The 19,922-nt window shown below is 39.8% G+C and overlaps 1 protein-coding gene across 2 annotated transcripts in view; it reads left to right on the top strand.

Moving 5' to 3' along the window:
* Positions 1-19,922, top strand: part of SARNP (SAP domain containing ribonucleoprotein) — a 53,752-nt gene that overhangs the window by 13,038 nt on the left and 20,792 nt on the right. Inside the window, exons 5-9 of one of the 2 annotated variants that reach the window (XM_035103915.2) lie at positions 1,214-1,265; positions 4,731-4,804; positions 5,872-5,900; positions 6,850-6,875; positions 9,478-9,546. In XM_035103915.2, the coding sequence (XP_034959806.1) occupies positions 1,214-1,265; positions 4,731-4,804; positions 5,872-5,900; positions 6,850-6,875; positions 9,478-9,546 (250 nt within the window). The remainder of the gene's footprint in view (positions 1-1,213; positions 1,266-4,730; positions 4,805-5,871; positions 5,901-6,849; positions 6,876-9,477; positions 9,547-19,922) is intronic. The other variant, XM_035103916.2, reaches the window with a different exon arrangement.

Here is a 19,922-nt window from a genome sequence, read left to right as displayed (position 1 = left end):
TCCTTTGTTTTCTTTTGCAAACCTCAACCCTGTTTTCAGAGCATAAACTTCCAAGCACGCCCACTCCATTATATTTTTGTTTGAGTTGTTTACTGGCTCCCATTGCACATTGTTAAAGAAGTGTGTGTTTGAAATGGAGCTATAGCTGACCTGGCCAAAAGTCAAACATAGCTGTCCCATGAACTACAACACAGCAGTCCCTTTGTGAATATGTGGTCATAAAAGAATAAAGATCTGACAGCATATAGCATAAGCTTGAGGTTTCTGGTTGGGGTTGACTGTTTCTTGGAACCCAAGGAAGTAAAATCTCTCACTGCCTCCATTTCTTCCCCTTCTATTTGCCAGGAGGTGATGGGACAAGTGGCCATGATCTTAGGTTTTTTTTTATGTTGAGCTTCAGACCATATTTTGTGCTCTCCTATTTCACCCTCATTAAAAGGTTCTTTATTTCCTCCTCACTTTCTGCCATCAAGGTTGTGTCATCAGCATATCTGAGGCTGTTGATATTTCTTCCGGCAATCTTAATTCCGTCTTGGGATTCATCCAGTCCAGCCTTTCACATGATGAATTCTGCATATAAGTTAAATAAAGTAGGGAGACAATATACAGCCTTGTCCTACTCCTTTCCCAATTTTGAACCAATCCATATCCAGTTCTAATTGTAGCTTCTTGTCCCACACAGAGATTTCTCAGGAGACAGATGAGGTGATCAGGCACTCCCATTTCTTTAAGAACTTGCCATTGTTTGCTGTGGTCAACACAGTCAAATGTTTTTGCGTAGTCAATGAAGAAGAAGTAGATGTTTTTTGGAACTCTCTAGCTTTTTCCATAATCCAGCACATGTTTGCAATTTGGTCTCTGGTTCCTCTGCCCCTTCGAAATCCAGCTTGCAATTCTGGGAGTTCTCGGTCCACATAATGCTTAAGCCTGCCTTGTAGAATTTTAAGCATAACCTTGTTAGCATGTGAAATGAGCGCAATTGTGCGGTAGTTGGAGCATTCTTTGGCACTGCCCTTCTTTGGGATTGGGATATAGACTGATCTTCTCCAATCCTCTGGCCACTGCTGAGTTTTCCAAACTGCAGTCATAGTCAAATGTCCTTCAAGAACCACTTGCAGGAAATAGTCGAGGCTTGGCTACAGATTAAATTGTTGAAAATAGACACAGTTGATAAGTTATTTATGCTTCATTCTGTCAATTTATCTTCCTCTAGAGGTGCAGAGAAGAAGGTGGTGAAAATTGCCCCAGAAATTCCACAAACGGAGGTAAGGTTTTCTCTTTTTTCAATTATTTTCATCTGAATTTAACAACTAGGCTCCCACATTTGGAAATAGTGTTCTGTCTCCACCATAATTTTAGCACATGTAGTTCAGATTCGGCCAGTGTTTTATACTGTATGTTATTGAGTTTTTCTGTTTCTAATCTGCTGTTGGTCTGGTATTACCAGGTTGTTCACCTTCCTCTCTCCTCTGCTTTTGTGCACTAGAAAGAGATATTGGGAGCATCTGCTTTCCATTGTAAACAAACCACAGTTCTCACAAAGCATAGTTTAAACAAAACACAGTTCCTGGAGTTCAGCCATCATGGAGAATTTTGGCTTATTTACTGTGGAAAGATGAGGATCGGGGAGTGCTTGAGCCATTTTACATAGCAGGAAGCAATGTCCCCCCCCCCCATTTCCTCTGAACTGCTTCTGTAAAATAGAATCATAGGTGCATTCACATTAACACTAAGCCGTATATTAGTGCTATGAAGTTGAGCCCAAGTGTGTTTCTCTCCTCCCCTGCTTTTACATGACCAGGAGGAGGACTTCAGCAAAGTTTAGTTTTACTTTTAAAGAACCTGGGCTTAATATTACATTTGAACCAGGGATTCTTATTTGAAATAGACTCTTGTCAGTTCTTAACCAGCTTCAGATAGCCTATGAGGTGGCTTATTCAACTAACTGTTTAGCTTAAACCAGGGTTCTTGGTTCAAATGTAATGTTAAAAAGTGAAATAAACTAGCCTGAAATCATCTTTCTGGCTATGAAGGAAGAGGAAAAGGTTGAGGGAAACGTGTAAACCTTACACAATGCTTGGGTTTGTACAGGCTAAACCATGGTTTAGCACAGAAGTAGCCAACACTGTGCCTGCCAGAAATTGTGAACTGCAACTCTGATCAATCCTGGCACTATATTGGCTACCCCTTGTGCTGAACTATCAGAGAGTGGAAGGAGGGACTTTAAAGATCTAGTCTAATCTCCTGCCAATGCAGAAATCCCCTACTATTGCATCACTGATAAGCAGTTTTCCCACTTCTGCCTAAAAACTGAAAAGGTTAGCTTTGGATTCAGTAGTTGTAGTTTGTACTGTGTCTTATTAGCCTTAATTCTCCTATGTCACATATATCTGTTGCAGTAGTCTCTATTAGCTTTATGATGTGTAACTCTATTGCAATTAGTAAATGAATGCAGACTGTGTTATCTTTTGGCTTGCACTGGCAAGAGAGATCACTAGACCAATTTTGGAGAACTGATTACTTATTATTTCGCAGTGTGAGATGAAATGTATTTGCTATGCCTCCATATCTGCCCTTCAAATTGTTCTCTTCTCATTCTGTGGCACCGTCTCCACACTCGCGTTAGGGACTGCTTCTAACATTAAAGGAGATATGGACACACCTGCAGTTCTGTCTCTTATACAGAGTTTGGCCTTCTTGTAAGGGAGCAAAGGGTGCTGTGGATAAACCTGGCATACACTTTCTCTCTTGCATCTGTTTGGCTTCCTTAATCCTTTATTTTCATCACTTTCTACTGCGCTCTCTCTAACTGAGGAAGCTGATATGAAAACACAAGTCTGTTTCCCTGCTGTTCAACTGTCACCTTCAAGATCTAATCTGCCTGTAAGCTGACCACAGCAATTGAGGACTGATGTCAAAATCATGGATTATTACTTTGGTGGGGCAAGTAACCAGAAACAATAAATAGAAAATTATCTGAAATGGAGCTGGTGCTGAAAGAGTGACGTCTTCTAAACTTTGTGGGAAGCCTTCATCAAGGGATCATTAAATTATTCTACTTGCGTCCTCTCTTGCTCCCTCTGCTTTTGATTTGCAAGTCTGCCAAACTCCATTCTTTCTAAAATCCCTTGATGTTTCATGAAGCTTTTAAACTTCATAATGTAAATACCTTCCAGACTCAATTGACGTATGAAGGTACCTAATGTATCATGACCTTCTCAGAGCAACAGGGTTTTATTTTCAGCACTGTCATTAAGGGTGCTGCACTTGAACTGCTTTCAGGTCACATAAGGAATTGAGATTCTTCTCAACTTGTAGAAAACTTCACTTTAGTGAACAAGAATGGGTTGTGCTGTCCAGTGAAGGGTTCGCCCATTTCTTAGGTTGACAGTAGTTCATACCATGAAGTGTTTTAATTTGATCGTCATAGATATGTTGCTGCATCCATGAAGCTTTTAGCCATTAGAAATGAAGCTATCTTCTTTTTATGCAAAAATACTTTATATGTTGGGCTTTCTGCATGTTTCATACAGTTATTTATTGTAACTATATTTCTATCTGATCATCTTTGATTTATGCCACAAACAAACGTACGTTGAATCATGTGTTCCATGCAAAATTATTTATATGTGAAATGTAGCCTTTTTATGAGCCTATGCCAGCATATGTTCTTCGACTCCTGCCACGTTCTGTGGAACAATTTTGCTTTTTATTTGTAAGAGAGATTTTTTCTTAACTTCTGTTGAAGTTCTGTTTTGCATGTTTCCAGATCAGCTGTGATCTGTTTGAGCTGTCACTTGCTTTCTGCAGCTAGGCGGGGAAATAAGTTGCTCACTTTGTATTCATGCCGGGGCTGCTATTCCTGTGACTTCTGGGCAGAGCTTTTTCTGGTTGAAATGTGCAACATTACTGCCAACATCTATTTCAGCTGCCATGGTTTGTGTATGTGTCTGAAGCAGGTACACATTTCCCTTCATAGTAGCTAAGATAGGAGTAGCCAGTACAGCACCCTTCTGATGATGCTCAACTCCTATCAGCCCCAGCCAGCATGGCCAATTTAATGGATGATGGTAGTTGTAATCCTGCAACATCTGTGGCACACCACGTTGGCGACCTGAGCTAAAGGTTCTTCTAAATACTGATGGCTTTAGCAATGGGCATGAGGTTACATACCATATATTGTGTTGGCTAATGACAAACCGGACTTCTGAACAGAAGCATGCTTACTGGAACAGCCATTTGCACTATTCTGTCTCTCTCTTGATAAGGGATTGGCGTTGTATTCTTGGTAGTTTAAAATTTCATCTACCTCAATATGCTCTTAGCAACAAAGATGAATAATTTCCTATCTACCAACAGAAACATTGGTTTATTGGGTGTTTACCACTTATTCTGTGTCCATATTGTCAGAGTTGCCATAACCTCTGGCTCATTAAAACATGTTGATTATTGCATGAGGAGAAACAGTCAGAGATTCTCAAGTAGAGATAGGAAATAGAAGTTGACAGTCTCAGTGTTTGGATGGACCTGGTGGTGTCTTACAACAACAGTTGCCCTGCTTCCATAGCATCTTTTATTCCAAATCTTGGAATAAGCAGGAGATTGAAAAGTTTAATAGATAGATGCAGGTGTGAATATACTTATGACTACTCATAAATCTGGAACAAAATGCATTATTTTTCTATATTGCCTAACATACTGTATTTGTATTTCTTTATCTTCCACTTTAGAGAATGCAGAAACGGGCAGAGAGATTCAATGTATCTGTGAGTTTGGAGAGTAAGAAGGCTGCACGAGCAGCTCGGTAAGTCTTTATTTATTGTCATTATTTGTTTTCTGTGACTGCTTTTTAACCATTCCATTGTGCAGGTCAAAGTTTATTATAGATGCATTGTGCAGCTGATATGTTCTAGTTATCTGCAGTGACTATGATGGAGGACCTTTGGAATTTGAGTTGTGGGTAACCAAAAATGGCTTCATTGCTTTGTAGAGATGCTTGTTTGAGCCCTGAAAACTTTGCATGGCTTAAATAGAATTTCACAGTTGTCCTCATACTTCCATAGCCTATCCAGAGTATTAAATCTTAGTCTTTCTTCTAAGAGAAACTGTTTCATAGACCAAGTAACAATGGAAGATAGAAAGGGAATAAGGAAATATCCAAGATAATATTTTAGAAAAACAAAAACAGGGCGTAGTAGACTTCTCTCATAATGTCCTTTTCCACATAGAAGTCTGTCTCCCCCCAGAAGATGTCAAAATTACCATAAAATCTATGAACAACTGGTTGTATAGTCAGTTCTTTTCACATCCTTTGAAATGTTAAGACAATCCTGAAATGAGACAAATAAATGAGAAAAATTATTTTTATAATAAATTAAGTAGTATCCCATGTTTTCACTTCTGTGCTGTGCTGCTATTCATGAGCAACACAAATGGTTTATAGGGATTAAAAAATGAGGAAAATACCATGCACAGGTGTGTTTAGCCTTACCATCTGCTGATAAGATACCTTGCTCTTTATATCAAGAATAGTACGTTGAAGACTTGTGAAAGATCCAGAGCTTTAAACATCCGATTATTAAACAATGTGTAATGGCAAGTAATATGCTACAAGAAAGAATAACTCACAATTTCCCTTTTGCACCATCTGTTCTGATTGATTGGTGATTATCTTGTGAACAAGGCAGAAATGCTATGTAGATCCAACTTTGTTTGCTGATCTGATTCAATCTAGTAGTCTAGGTATGTCATGGCAGATTTACAAGGTAATTAGCAACTTAACTTGTATTAAAATTGTTTTCTAATCTATGTCATGGTTTAGAGACCCAAAAACCTCAGAGTCCCTCACTAAGGTTTCTCTCTTCTCCACAGGTTCGGTATGCCTGCAGCTTCAACTAAAGGTATGTGATCCTTGAAACAGTATCTCGTATTTTTGCCTTCCTTTGAATGATTGTGACCATTTTTCTTCCACCCACGCTGTAAAAACAGGGTTGAGAAGGAAGTTTCATTGTCTTTGTACCCTTATGAATACATTAGCAACAATGTTCCAGCCATGGTTATTCACTGGATTTTTAATCTCTTTGCAAGATCCTCTTGCTGATAAATTAATATAACTTTATCTTTTTTATGGAATTACATAGTAAATCCCAGAATAACCTGGATTTGGAAATACCTGTACCATGTTTTTACTAAAGCACTGGCAATCCAACCCATGGCATCATTATGAACTAAAAGTGATGGATTTTAAAGCAAGGACCAAAAGCTGCAGATGCAAGTGACAAAATTATTATTTGTCCCAGTGTTTAACTCTGGATTAACAATTAGAGTATATGTTTGTATTTCTGTTGGAGGATAAATCATTTTAGAATTAAGGTGGTAACACATAGTACCAGCATGGACTTTCTAGAGAGTTAGTGTAGGCCACAGAACATGGCAGACCCCTGATGGAGTAACTGGCAGATACTAAAAGTCCCACTGAGTTCAGTGAGGCTTGTACTTTGGTACCTGGATATAGGATTGCAATCTTAAGAAAGTTCACAGAGAGAAAGTTTCCTTCCCGTCCCATTTTGTTCAGGTGGGGCTCACCAAGCTTCCTTGAGAGGCTTTTCGGAGATTGCAGGAAAGAGGAGAGAACAGGAAACATTTATTCTGCTAATGCCCTATTAATTTTGGAATCTAAGCCATTATATTTTCTAGTAAAATTTTCCATTTCAAGCATCTTTTGAGTCTCTTTTGGCTTTAAGACCACTACTTTGATTCTAACCACTTTTTAAATTTACTATTTAGGCAATTGGAAGAAAGCTTGTTTAAAATATGATAATTTAAAATGGTTTTTGTTCCCTATTTCAGGTCTTGTGACAGAAAGTAAGACTACAGTAAGTAGCTACTTTGCTTACAGGTATAGCTAGTTTGGTTTTACAATGGTACTTCATTCATTAAAACATGCTAGTGAACCAACCCAGAAAAAAACTTGACAGACAAAAACAGTATCTGAAAACTATGCTCTTTAGTGAGTGGGCGCTTCAAGACAAGCATATAATTTTTATTTGGATCCAATTCTTTGAAATATTTTGCTTTTTTCCACTTTTTGTGGTTCTTTGATGCCTAATGGAGTAGAAGATGAGATGCATATTGTATGCTTATTGTGTTCTTTATTCCATTGCTATAAGCAATTCTATCGTTTTAGGAAATCAGGTATATTACTTTGTTTTCTCCCACGTACCACTTCAGATTCTGTTGTTCTAGTTCAAAGGTACTAAACCAGACAAGAAGCTTTGCTGGTTCTCTCCCCACCCCCCATATTTTTCCTTCTCCTTGGCTTCCCCATATTCATTCTGTCACAAAGTCCATATCCAACAGATCTGTCCATTCCTTTTTGTTCCGTCAGATGAAAAACTGGTTCATTTGCTGGTTGTCTCCTCCATTAACTACTGCTTATTTGTTCTATTTGACCTTGCTTTGTCACATCTCACTGTATCTAAAAAGCTGTTGCCCAAATTCATTTCTTCACTTCTCTTTTTATTAAGTTATACGACACATCTACTCAAATCCCTTCAATCACTTCCTCCCCACCCCACCCTGCACCAGTGCCTTGCCATTGCCATCAAACATAACGGATTTGCCTCATCTTGTCTTTCTGCTGGCACATCTTTGCTTATGACCTTCGTTTACAACAGTCAGTTCTTGAACAGTCTTTATTTTCCTTCATGTGTCTCTTCACTTTCTCCCTTGTCTCTATACCTGGAAGTTGCTCCTTCCCACTGTCACCTTTCCACCACTACCTTCCCTCCCCTTCAAGCTTCTTTCTTCTGTGAAGATTTTGGCTTAATCCTTTAGTTGTCACTTCCAGCCAAAATGATGTCTTAAGTGTGGGCATTTGTTCATATTCATCCTCCGGCAAGACATCTCTCTCCTGTTGTCAAAATTTAGATTGTCAGTTCTTTGAGATAGGAGCCTGATTCCTTTTGACTTATTAATCTACAACACGGCTACACTTTTAGAACGTGTGGCTTATGTTACTTTGTAAAGCACTATGTGCACTACTGATGATAGTATTGAGAACAAAGGGCTAGTTTCCCTGCTAATTTAGTCAGTGTTTCTTGAGGATCATTCTAGCAGAACAAATGCCAGTTTCAGTCTTCTGTTCGGCTGCTTACTTGGGAAGTACTTTGACAATATCATGAAGTAGATGCCTGCCTAAAGATTCCAGGGTCCCCCATAGTATAAATCTTTGCAATATATGCTCATTTAGCAACTATTAGATATTCCTCATAAAGGATGCTATGTTGCTTGAAATAGCTTTAAGGGAACTGGGCAAACTTCCCTAATGTAAATTTCTTGGCCAAATTAGGACCATAGCTGTCAAGTTTTTCCTTTTCTCATGAGGAAGCCTATTCAGCATAAGGGAATTTCCCTTAAAAAAATGGAGAACTTGACAGCTATGATTAGGACTGAAGCAGATTGTAGAGATTTTTTTTAAAAAAATAGTTTTATCACACACAAACACACACACACAAGAAAAGAAAAGTGTTTCAGTTATTTTTGAAACAGGCAATCAAGCAGGACTGCAGGTTGGCCTCCTTTAAAGTTGGCAAGTGCAGACTTGCCACTTTATCTGCAGGGCTGCCACTATACCCCAATGCCCCATAGCAATTTGCTAAGAGAGGAGAATGATGTTGCTGCCGGTCATGTCCTTAAAAGTGCTGTTGTAGCACTTTGAAAGAATTGATCTGCAAAGCAGTGCCCAGCAAGATTCCTTCTTGCCTCCCAGTGAGAACTTTGCCAAGAGAAAGAGACAGATCCCAATTTTACATAGAATATCTTGCTCCCCAATATGTCACTGGGGGGGACGGGACACAAGCTACTAAAACATTCAGCTCATGCCAAATGCTTCTTAATTCTGAATGTAATTAGACAGCATCTTCTCAAATCTGAGATGGTGCTGAAATTTGGTGAAAATATATATTTTCTCTTTGATACTTTCCTGTGTTTATCTTTAAGAGTTGAATGGTATATACATGTTGCTATAGAATTCAAAATGCAAATCAGATCCGGAAAAAAATCACAATACATTAAACATGATTTATTGAAGATACACAAAACACAATTGACTTGGAAACAACAGATGTGATGGCTCCATTTTTACTGTTGTCAACACATTTTAAAATAGAAGAATCAGTCTTCTTAAAAATCCCTCTACTAAAACACTAGCACAAATCCTTCTTAGAAGCAGTTTGGGGTAAAATTCTGAACTTCTGGATGCCATCTTCTTATTCTCCTTCCCTCCGTAATTGGTAAGAGGGGTTGCTGCAGTATAGAAAGAGGATTTTTATTAGGATTTAGCAAATTCATCAATACAAACTCTAAATTTCAGATCTCTTCCATTTTCCTTGGCATAAGTGTATATTGTCTTTAGGATTCCTTAATCTAAGAATATGAGTGGAGATTATATTAAACTGTTTCCTGTGACTTTTCTAGGTAAATATAGACAAATTAAAGGAAAGGGCTCAGAGATTTGGCATGAATGTCTCCACAGCCTCCAAAAAGGTAAGGTTCCAGGGCAAGCACTACTAGAGCAATAAATATTTGAAAAATTGAAAAACTGCAGCATATATATCACTTAATCCTGTAATCCTACTTGTTTTATCTTACTTGCTTTGATGAAACTTCCTGGTCGATCAAGGATCTTAATCTCCCCTATCATCAGACTAGCTCCAAGACCAATTTATAGAATTAAAGGGTTTGTGTTAAGAGATCATGTAGCAGTGCTTATTGCTAAATTAGGAGCATATGGCTTTCTAAGAGAGAGAGAGAGAGAGAGAGAGAGAGAGAGAGAGAGAGAGAGAGAGAGAGAGAGAGAGAGAGAGCGTGCATAGGTTTCTTACTAATTTGGGGGTAAAATTCCTTGGGACCAGTCCTTTTAGAACAGAATACAGTAACTGAAATGTTCACTTGTGTCTTGGTCCCCGCTACCCTGGCTAAGGAATGGGGTTTCCCACAGTGTTGCAGAAAGCTTTCCAATTTAGATTTCACCCAAATGTCTGGACTGTACCACTTCAGATTGCTAGAGGGTTTCTACAGACAGAAAGCTAATACATCAAGAAGAAGGCTAAGCTAGAACCCTTCTCCCTAGTATATAATTTTTTGTGTGGAAAGCTTATTTAACTTATTTTTATTTTCACATCTAGGAATATTCAGTCATATGATTCCCCACTCCTGCAGTGCACCCCAAGCTGCTTTAGCTCATAGTGAGAACTAAGCTCTAGTTCTGTGTGGTTCTGGGTTCTATCTGCCACCAAGTTCAGGACCCAGCCTTCCCAATATTGACTTGGGTTCATTATGCTTCCAATAAAAGAAGCATAATGTCTGAAAAAAGTTAGCATCAGTTCAATGGTGGCCAGAAATCCTTCAGCAGAAATTGTTAGAACAGGTGACGTTGCTGAAATCTTTCCCAAAGAATTTTCTGTGTTACAGATGAGAGACATGAGGAAAGGGGGGCGGGTATCTAGATCTGAAAACTGATATTAGGCTGGGCTGGTACTCTCTGTGGGCCTGAAAGCTGCTGACAGTTCTCCAGTTCAGTACCACCATAGAAAAATACAGGATTGGGGAGGGGGGAGGGGGGAGAGAATGCTGTATATTGATTATTTCAGACTTGGAAATATTCTTCTAGAAAAAGCCTAGTGAATGAGGAAGGCTGTCATTTTGTCTTAACCCCTACCAGATAAACTATTCCATCCCTCGTGGGATTTGCACACTGAGCATTTAATGCATTCCGTTCTGCAGTAAGGCACTAAACCTGGCACCAGGGGGTTAAACCATGTAGAAAATAACTGGAGGCGGAGGCCATTTTCCTCCCCACCCTCTGCTCTGGGGGAAGGGTGAAATCATGCAAGTGCATTAAAGCTGGAATATGTGGAGGGGCAGGTCAGGGTGAGAGGCTGCTCAAACATCATTAACCCTGTCACCAGGAGTGCACATTTTTCAGGAAGAATATATGCTTTGTCAGCATTTATGGCCAAGTTTCCTTTTGAGTAGAATTGTATAGATGACGATTGATAAGAATTGTAAGCTCTCTCTAAAGAGCTTCCCACAACTATTCCCTGTTCAGTACTTGACAAAATAAAAGTGCTAAACATTAATTTGAATGCTCTTAAATAATACAAATGAAGCTAGTTTCATCAGATAATTGATTCCCTTTATAAACGTGGAGGAAAATACCAATAGGAGAATGGCATATCCAAGGTCAGAAATTGATTGCTAAGTTCGGTCTGGAAATCTATGTTTCTGTGCGTCTGTATTATTTAAACACTACCGTTTTGTCTCCAATTCTGGTTTTCCTTGCATATATGAGGCAGAGTGACAAGCAATAACATTATGATTATTTGTCTTGAGATTTATTGTGATCTTCTATTAGGAAGTAGAGTTCAGAGGCTTAGAAGTGTTTTTTCTCTCTCTGAAGAGCACTCGTGAATTCTATTGAGGAATATTGTTGGTTGCTTCAATTAGCCACTGGTATTGTGTTTCCCACCTGGGTGTTCTTTATAGCTTTTCATTACAGAGTAGCATGGTTGCATGGGTCTTTGCAGATTTTTAACACCACGCATTGCAGCAAAAACTTTACAGTAAACCATTGTCTCTGGAGCCACATTTCATTTCCCATTCAAATTGGTTTTGAACAAGAGAGGTGGGGGAAGAGGAATATAGCCAAGGGCAATTTCAAGCCTGCTGGGATCAGGGGAGCAAACCTAGATCTGAGTAAGAGGCTCTCCATCTAATCTGTAGCTTTGAACCCACTGCCACTGTAGAATCTATTCTGTTAAAAACATCTCTTCCTAAAAGATAACAAAGCTCCTACTAGTACAGTAGAATAGAGGTGGTGACTGTCGCTGTCTAATATAATAGATGTGGCAGGTGCTCGCTTGTTTTTTCTGTCAGCACGGAGCCATCAAATTAATTTTTAAAATAAATCAAGAAAGCATTTTCCTCTCCAGAACTAATCACACCCCCTCCCCATGCTCTCAAGGGAAGCCTCCTTTTAAAATTTACCCTCTGACCTGAGGCTGCTATCCCTTGATTTCTGCAAGTTACACTTAAACTGCTCCCTTCCCTTGTAAATTTCCCTCTGTAGCAGCTGCTCCCTGTACCACTCTGAACCTCTGGCTTCCCAGTGGGGGAGCTGATAGCTGCAGGCTTCAGTGCTGCAGAAGGCTGAGCGGGTTGCTTGCATCGTAACGCAAAAGCGCATTCTCAGAGGGCTTGCTTTTTCTTTTTATGCATGAAACAAGGTTGTAGGTATCCAGCAGAGAGAGTATTACCACAAAACAGAAGCTTGGGGCTCTTTCAGAGAGCCTTTGGCTTAGCATAAATGTTCCTTTCTGCATTGCATTATTTGGTGCCATTCCCAGTCGGAACAGATGACTAAAATAATTTGTGCTTCACATTAGCTAATGTAAGGGTCTTGTTCTGTTTTACAAGTAGCTAATTAACCTGCAGCCTGTCAGAGGTTTGAGCTAGGGAGGTAAAGTACAAACACGTCAAAGTCACACTGCAAATGGAGCAAAAATTGCAAGGATCAAACCTCAGACACATGAGCGCCAGCTTCTTCCAACTCTCAAATGTGGGTTTTAAGTTGAAAAGAAACAAAAGACCCAGTGCTCTACTTGAAACTTTGAGGCCTCTGCTTAAACCCAAAAAGTTAACAGTGCTTGGAAAACAAGTAGGAATCTCTTTAGAAATGCAGTAATACCCAAATTTGTCAAAACTGGACCTATTGTACAATCATATGATACCACTTAATAAACCAGCTGCAAAGTGTATTGCATTTTTACACCTCTGATGTGACAGAGTTCTTTTTCCTGTTTGTAATGGGGAAAGGGCAATGCTTTTTTAAACTTTGCATGTGTGTAAGATTAATGAAAGTTGTAGTTTGATTGCAAATGAGTAGTAGCACATAGATTGACAAAGTAATTGTTAGCCAGTAAAAGTTTAAAAAGTGAATTTTGGTCAAACTTAATGTAGCTTAATTCTTTTTAGTGAAGGCTTGTTATAGAGGCAGAAGGAAACAGTTTGTGTTTTCTAAAATGGGCTTAGTAAAGCTCATTTTTCATAATGTGGTTTTGGGAAGGCAAATAAGGTGGCAGCTTTGTGTATATATAATGAGAAAGCAGTTGGCTTAACTGTTTACACTTTTAAAAAGTTCAGAGCAGTATGCTGAGGAAGGATTCTTTTCCTGGATTGTTCTTTTCCTTGCTATATTTTCAAATACATCCCACCAGTTCCCATACAGAAAAATATTAACCAATAGGAAGCAAGAGCAGGGGAAGAGATCATGCTTTTGTTCAGAGTGCTGCAAAAGATCTGATGACCATTTAAGCTAATCTTCTCTTAATGTAGGGTTCTATAACTATTAACTAAAATCCATGCTACCAATTAATACGCTTTTCCTCAAAGTACTATACTTCAAGCAGACAACACAGCAGCAGCACTCTTTCCAAAATTGTTAGTAATATTTACTATTGTATTATGAATTGATCATGTTCACACATAACTCTAAGCCGACATAACTCTAAGCCGAACTATGCTTTAGTGTAAACAAGCAAACATGGGGTCCTGGATTGGAGATTGCAGCCACTCAGCTCCTTTTCAAGTCATTCTGCTGCTGCGCTTAGGTAAGCCATTGGACAGACCTTGACTACAGATCATAGTTTATCTGGATAGAGCTAAACCACAAGCCTGGGTTCAGATGAGGAGCTAAGTCAAAACCACATCTTAACATTGCAGTAGCAGAGTGTTCAGAAGAGATTAAGGCAGCTGCAGCTTCCTCTCCATGAGCCTTTTTGTTTGTGCTAAACCATGGTTTGGCTTAGTGTTATGTGGGAACCAGACCATTTTATCTCACTCGTCGCTTAGAAAGCTGAAAATGGCTAACATGGGACATGGCACCTTATCCAAACACTGATCAAGTCCCAGGCTGCTAAGCTTCAGCCATGCTACGGTTCCGAGTACTCCTATAGCATTCAAAGCAGGTCTTGATCTAGTAACATACTACTGCAGAAGATAGCAGGAAAATTAATTGCAACCTTTGCTTCTTGAGCTCAAACACATTGACAAGCTGAAAAGGAAATATTTATCCTGGAAAGGAGCTATGTTGCTATAGAACCATACTGATTTTGTGGTCTGGGAGCTTTCTGAACATTAGACAAGATTTTTGTTACAATATAAAAGTATCAGGATCCAGCCATTTTATTACGTCCGAAGGATGAGATATCTTGGTTCTCTTGGGAGCAAACCAGGCTCTGTCCAAGGTGGTTACATGGTTTGGACGAGCTTGGAAGGCTTTGCCAGCAACAGTCATCCTCTGTTGCTCTTACATTTCTCCTTATGTTTACAAGCTGCACATGATTTCCTCATACAATGTTACCCCTGTTCCCATATATCCTGAGAAATATTCCATGCCTTTTTGCAGGTTTCAACTCAAATTTCCCTTTTCACTTTTGTCTGTGCAGTTTCTGTAAAAATGTAATATTTATTGGTTTTCAAATCTGGACCAGTTCCCATCTTCCCTGACCATTGACCATACTGATTTGGGCTGATGGGAGTTGGAGTTTAACAACATCCAAAAGGTCACAGGTTAGCCACCCTGTCTAGTGCACTTGTCTTCACAATGGAACATGGTTCTGAGTAAACATGTTTAAGCTTGTGCTGTCAGGTTCCACAAATGGGTTGAACCCTGAGTAAGATGGGTCACACAAGTGGCAGCACTACCATTCTTCCCCTCCGCCTTTGTGGTGGTGGTGTTTATAACTTTTGGGGGCGGGGGAGGAGAGAAGGAGAGAAACAGTGTTTTAAAAGGAAGAGGGAATGGATAAGGGAGATAAAAAAGGGGAACGGCAGTAAATTAAAAGAAAAATGAAAAGGGGGCACCTTGCTTCAGGATGGGGCTAAAGGTTCAAAGATTGAAAGATTTCTGGTCTGTTACCTTCTTGATGTGCTCTCTTTTGAAGCTATCATTTGTCCGCTACACAATAATAGGATAAATAGAGCATTCAGTGCCAATTTACTACAGGAAACCACCTCCCACTTCAGCTGCCTTTTGCCCCTGAAGGTAGTTTACTGCAGACAGCACCTTTGGGGACAAATAGCAGCCAATGAGGGGGTGATTTTCAGCAAGAAACTGGTCCAGGTGCTCTGTCCAGATTGTGAGCATGTTCAGGACTGCAGCCCCACAGTTCCTTATTCTTCAAAATAAAAATGGCTGTTCAGGCATCATTTTTAAAAAGTGTGAATTTTGGTACATCTAGCTTGGCCCTCGGCTTTGCCAGTGTGTGTAGACTTTCTTTTACAAATCCAAGGGGAGGGAGAGCCTGAATAAGGCTCCATTCAAGAGGCTTTATATTAGAACCTAATTCATATATGGAAGAGATTGTATCTAGAATTTGGGTTTGCATTTTGTCTGTGACTTTGGAGACATTACACTAGGAAGAATCATCATAATATGAGGCATACTGGTTCAAAGATAATGCTGTATCCAGAATTGCTTCTGAGCCTCCAATTCTAACTCATTAGGTAATAAGCCCCAGTAAACACATTGGGACTTACTTCTGAGTAAACATGTATAAGCAGATGTTGTCATTCTCACTGAAATGGCATTTTTATTAGTATTTTTAGTTTGGATTGCATGCCATATATGCAGAGCAGCAGATTTCACACTTTGAACCTGACTTCCAAATGTAAAGTATGAATCTGTTCTAAAGTAAAGCAGTCTATATACATATCCAGTGTAGTGGGTTGCCCTTTATATGCTCCCCTCTCCCTGCCGCCTTGAAATGATGTCACAGTGCTCCAAGTTGAGTAGTCATGAATGTAGGCCTGTTGATTTTAGAATAATGGGAAGTGACAAGGTGAAGAATAGTGCTGGCAGTCATGGACATTTCAACACAGGGATGCTGAAAGCAAGGCCACTCCTCCCCCACGCTCTGGGTTGTTTATAAGAAGAGTCCAGTGGCTTGTGCCAGGCTACACTGATTACATAGGTTGTATAGTTTGCAGGTCCTAATATAGGGTGGGTGTCTTCTGTATCTCAATATATAGTCTAACCATTTCACTCAATAATCTATTAGGCGTTGCTGAAAAAGTAGGCAGGTCTTTACGGTCATAAAATATATTATTTCACAAGTGCAGCCTCAGTTTTTGAAGGCATTGTATTTCCTAAAAATATGTTAATCAGAGTGATACTGTCTCTCAGGTTTCCCAAATACAGCCTTTTCTAAACCTAAGCTTAGCTTCAATAAAAATGATTACATAATTTGCTTAGAGCCCTTTAAGGCTCTAAGCAAATTAAACCAGTTAGAAATAGTCAAGCTGGATAAATGTCCCTTGTTCCTTTTTTCTGTTATTCCTTGTATCTAGTCCACATTCTCTGTGTCTCTTTTTTAAATGAAATGCTGGACCTGTGATCCACCTACATTTGGTTGAAGCTAGTTCTAGAACAGGTAGTATTGATGTCTGTGCATTGCACTCATACCTACCGCTCTCTAATAAAAATTTCTGCACTCTGGTATGTTGAAGTGGATAATTTATTGCCTCTGTTACTCTTACCTCTTCCTTTCCTCTTTCTGTCTTCCCTCTACCCTAGATTAAATTTTGATTGTAATCTTTATGGCACCGGGATTTTGTTGTTCTAAGCATCTATAACTTTAGTATTGAGTAGTGCTTATGACTGAAGTAGGGAATGAAGTATTGTTGTCACTTTTTTCCACACAAAAGTGACTCAAAATGACTTATAGAAACATTAAAAACAATAGCAAAAACGACCTACAGTTCTCACCAATCATATATATATATATGTAAATTCCATGGTTGGAACACATTCAAAATGTCCCTATAGGAATCAGTGGAAATCATCAATGCATTATGCCAGGCATCCCCAAACTGCAGCCCTCCAGATGTTTTGGCCTACAACTCCCACGATCCCTAGCTAACAGGACCAGTGGTCAGGGAAGATGGGAATTGTAGTCCAAAACATCTGGAGGGCCGAAGTTTGGGGGTGCCTGCATTATGCAAATGCTTGCCTAACAAATGATTTCCTGCAAATACATTGTGTTGGGATAGCAATACCTGTCTGTATAGTAATTTAATGAATTAGTCAAGCCTTCCAAACCCAAATCACACCATCACTGATGTCACCAGTTTTAATCAACTTTCTGATAATAAGCATAATTTTGTGTCCTGTGATGTGTTGCACAGTCTTCACTTGAGTGAATGAAGTTCTGGAGAACAATAGACAACAACACTAGTGATACTACTCTGCAAAGGGTCACTTGCTTTGGCTTTCCTGGCAGGTGTTTTTCTGAGCAACCTTCAGGTTGAAGGTAAGGCCATGTCTTCTAACAATGTAGTTGGAAGTCATATCTGGCTTTATAACTCTGTGGCTGATGCCAAACCAACCAGTGTTCTCCAGTACATGTCTCTGAGGCAAACTTTGAATGAGGTTGTAGCAGATACCAAGAAGAAATCCAAGCCCATATACATGGGAGAGAAAACAATGAACAAACAGTGCCTACAAAAACCTTTCTGTTCCAATCAACCTCTCAGTGATTCCCATCCAGTTAGCAGCAGCAATCTAAGTAAGACCAATACCGATTTTCCAGCACAACCCTATGCTCAATTCTCCTGTATGAGACTCACCCTATGAGATTTGAAAGGGGTCCATGACAGTTGGGATCTGGAGAGTGGGAAAAGGGTATTTTGTGGGTTTTTCACAAGGTCCTCAGGGAGAGCAATTCAGTACCACCATCAGCTATCAGTAAACCAGGTCCTCCTCTAAATACCAAGATATGTTTTCAGCCTTTTTTACTATCTCAAAAAACAAAAACAAATAAACCCCCACCAGGGACCACCTTCTTTATCTTGGAGCCAAAGATGGTCAACCATCACCTTCCAAAGTAATTTTTTTTGCATATAGGTCTTGTGCTTCATCATATCATGCCTCAGACTCAATTATTATCTGATATCCTTTCATCTGAAGAGGCTTATTTACATATCCCAGTCAAACCAGGACATCATAGTTTCCTTTGCTTCACCTACAGCAGGGATAGGGAACCTGCTCCTCCCTGTTTATTCAACTACAACCCCAGCCAGCATGGACAATGGTTTGAGATGGTGGGAGTTGAAGTCCAACAATATCTGGGATGCCACAGGTTTCTCATCCCTGAGCTACAGTGAAAAACAGTTGCATTTTCCAAACCCTTCATTTTCATCTCTCCACTCCCAGAGTCTTTATAAAGATCCTATTGGCACAGAACCAAATGAATGAATATCTGGCCATATGTGGACAATCTTCTAGTCCAGTGGTTCCCAACAGGTGGTCCGCGGACACCCAGGGGTCCGCGAGCTATGCCAGAGGGGTCCGCAAGATGCTATTAGAATAAAAAATATATTAAATATATTTCGTATGATAACAGATTTTTTGTTTTGGCCGCTTCCTGCATGAGCAGAGTCTAGCGCAAAACTAGAATTAGATGAGGCAGTAGTTCTGCTGTATGCCGTTAGATGGCGCTTTACAAACACTACTGTTTTGCAAAGAGGCAGCGCGCTAACCTCCCCAAAATGCTTTGCGCGCGTCGGCTTCATTTGTGCGCTACTGCGCAGGTACCCTGTCTTCTCCATTCCCCTCCCTCCTCCCTGGACTCTTATAAAAAGACTCTTAATTTGGCTCTCACTTTTTAATTTTAGGATTAGGAATTAATGGGGGTCCTTGTCACAATAGCGGCTCGATGAGGGGTCCTCGAGAAAATTTTGTTGGGAACCCCTGTTCTAGTCTGATCATCCTCTAAATCCTAGTGCTGTCAAGACATGGCCAGGATGATGACCACTCTGCAAGAACACAGCTTTATCATCAACAAAATGAAGAACACGCTGATTCTATCTTGCAGATAGCCAAGTCACTGTAAGCTTTTTAACAGCAAAGTTATGGTTGAAACCTCAGTCTCATCTACAGTCTCCAGATTTTTGGGATTGATTATTTGCATGTATTTCATTCTTTGGGCAAGGTTTCATGCCAGACCCATTCAGACATTTCTTCTAGGATACCCACTGCAAATAACCAACAACCTCAACCCGGAGACCACTCAGATAGTGGGTATCATTGACTCATCTGAGCCAGGAGATTCCTATTCAGGAGTCCACCCAAGTGCTCTTGACAACATATCCCAGTCTGAAAATTTGAGGTGCACACTGCAAAGGTGCACAGCACCAAGACCTGTGGTCTCCAGAAACAATTTAATTGAACATCAGTTCCCTAGAATTTTGGGCAATCATGCTGGCACTGCAGCATTTCTTCCATCTTCTACCAGGACATTAGGTATTCATCAAGACAGACAATGTAGTAGCAAATGCCTATCAGTACATTTTCAAAACTCCTGCTTAAGGAAACCACCTCCCTGTTATTCTGTACAGAGAAATGTCTTCAGTTCATCAAGACAGAACATCTTTGGCTTGGCTGCCAAAGCTAGATACTGCAGAGTGGTCTCTAGACCAATTAATGTTTCACAAATGATTGCTCAGAAAAGCCATCGTGAAACTGTTCGCTGGTTCCTCAAAATCAGCTGCCAGAAAGTGGTCCAGATGTGGTCCAGAAAGTGTTATATGCTTCACAGATTCTACCTCTCATTTCACAAGTACTTAGAAAGATTAAGGAACAGCAGGCTATGGTGCTACTAATTCCAGCAAAGTGACTAAGACACTTGTAATTCTCCAATGTAGTGAGGCTGTTGCCAAAGGACATCTCCTACACCAGTGCCCCATTCTTCATTAAGATACAGGATTCCAGAGAACGGTTATATAGAAATTGAGTGAATCTTCATAACTCACTAAGTTATGCATCTAGGTGAGAAACTCCTTGTTTGTATCAAGACATTCCT

This window comes from Zootoca vivipara, chromosome 2 (assembly GCF_963506605.1).
Source record: "Zootoca vivipara chromosome 2, rZooViv1.1, whole genome shotgun sequence".
In the NCBI taxonomy this organism is placed as follows: Eukaryota; Metazoa; Chordata; class Lepidosauria; order Squamata; family Lacertidae; genus Zootoca; species Zootoca vivipara.
The sequence above is the reverse complement of the archived record's forward strand: the minus strand, read 5'-3'. Positions and strand labels throughout refer to the sequence as shown.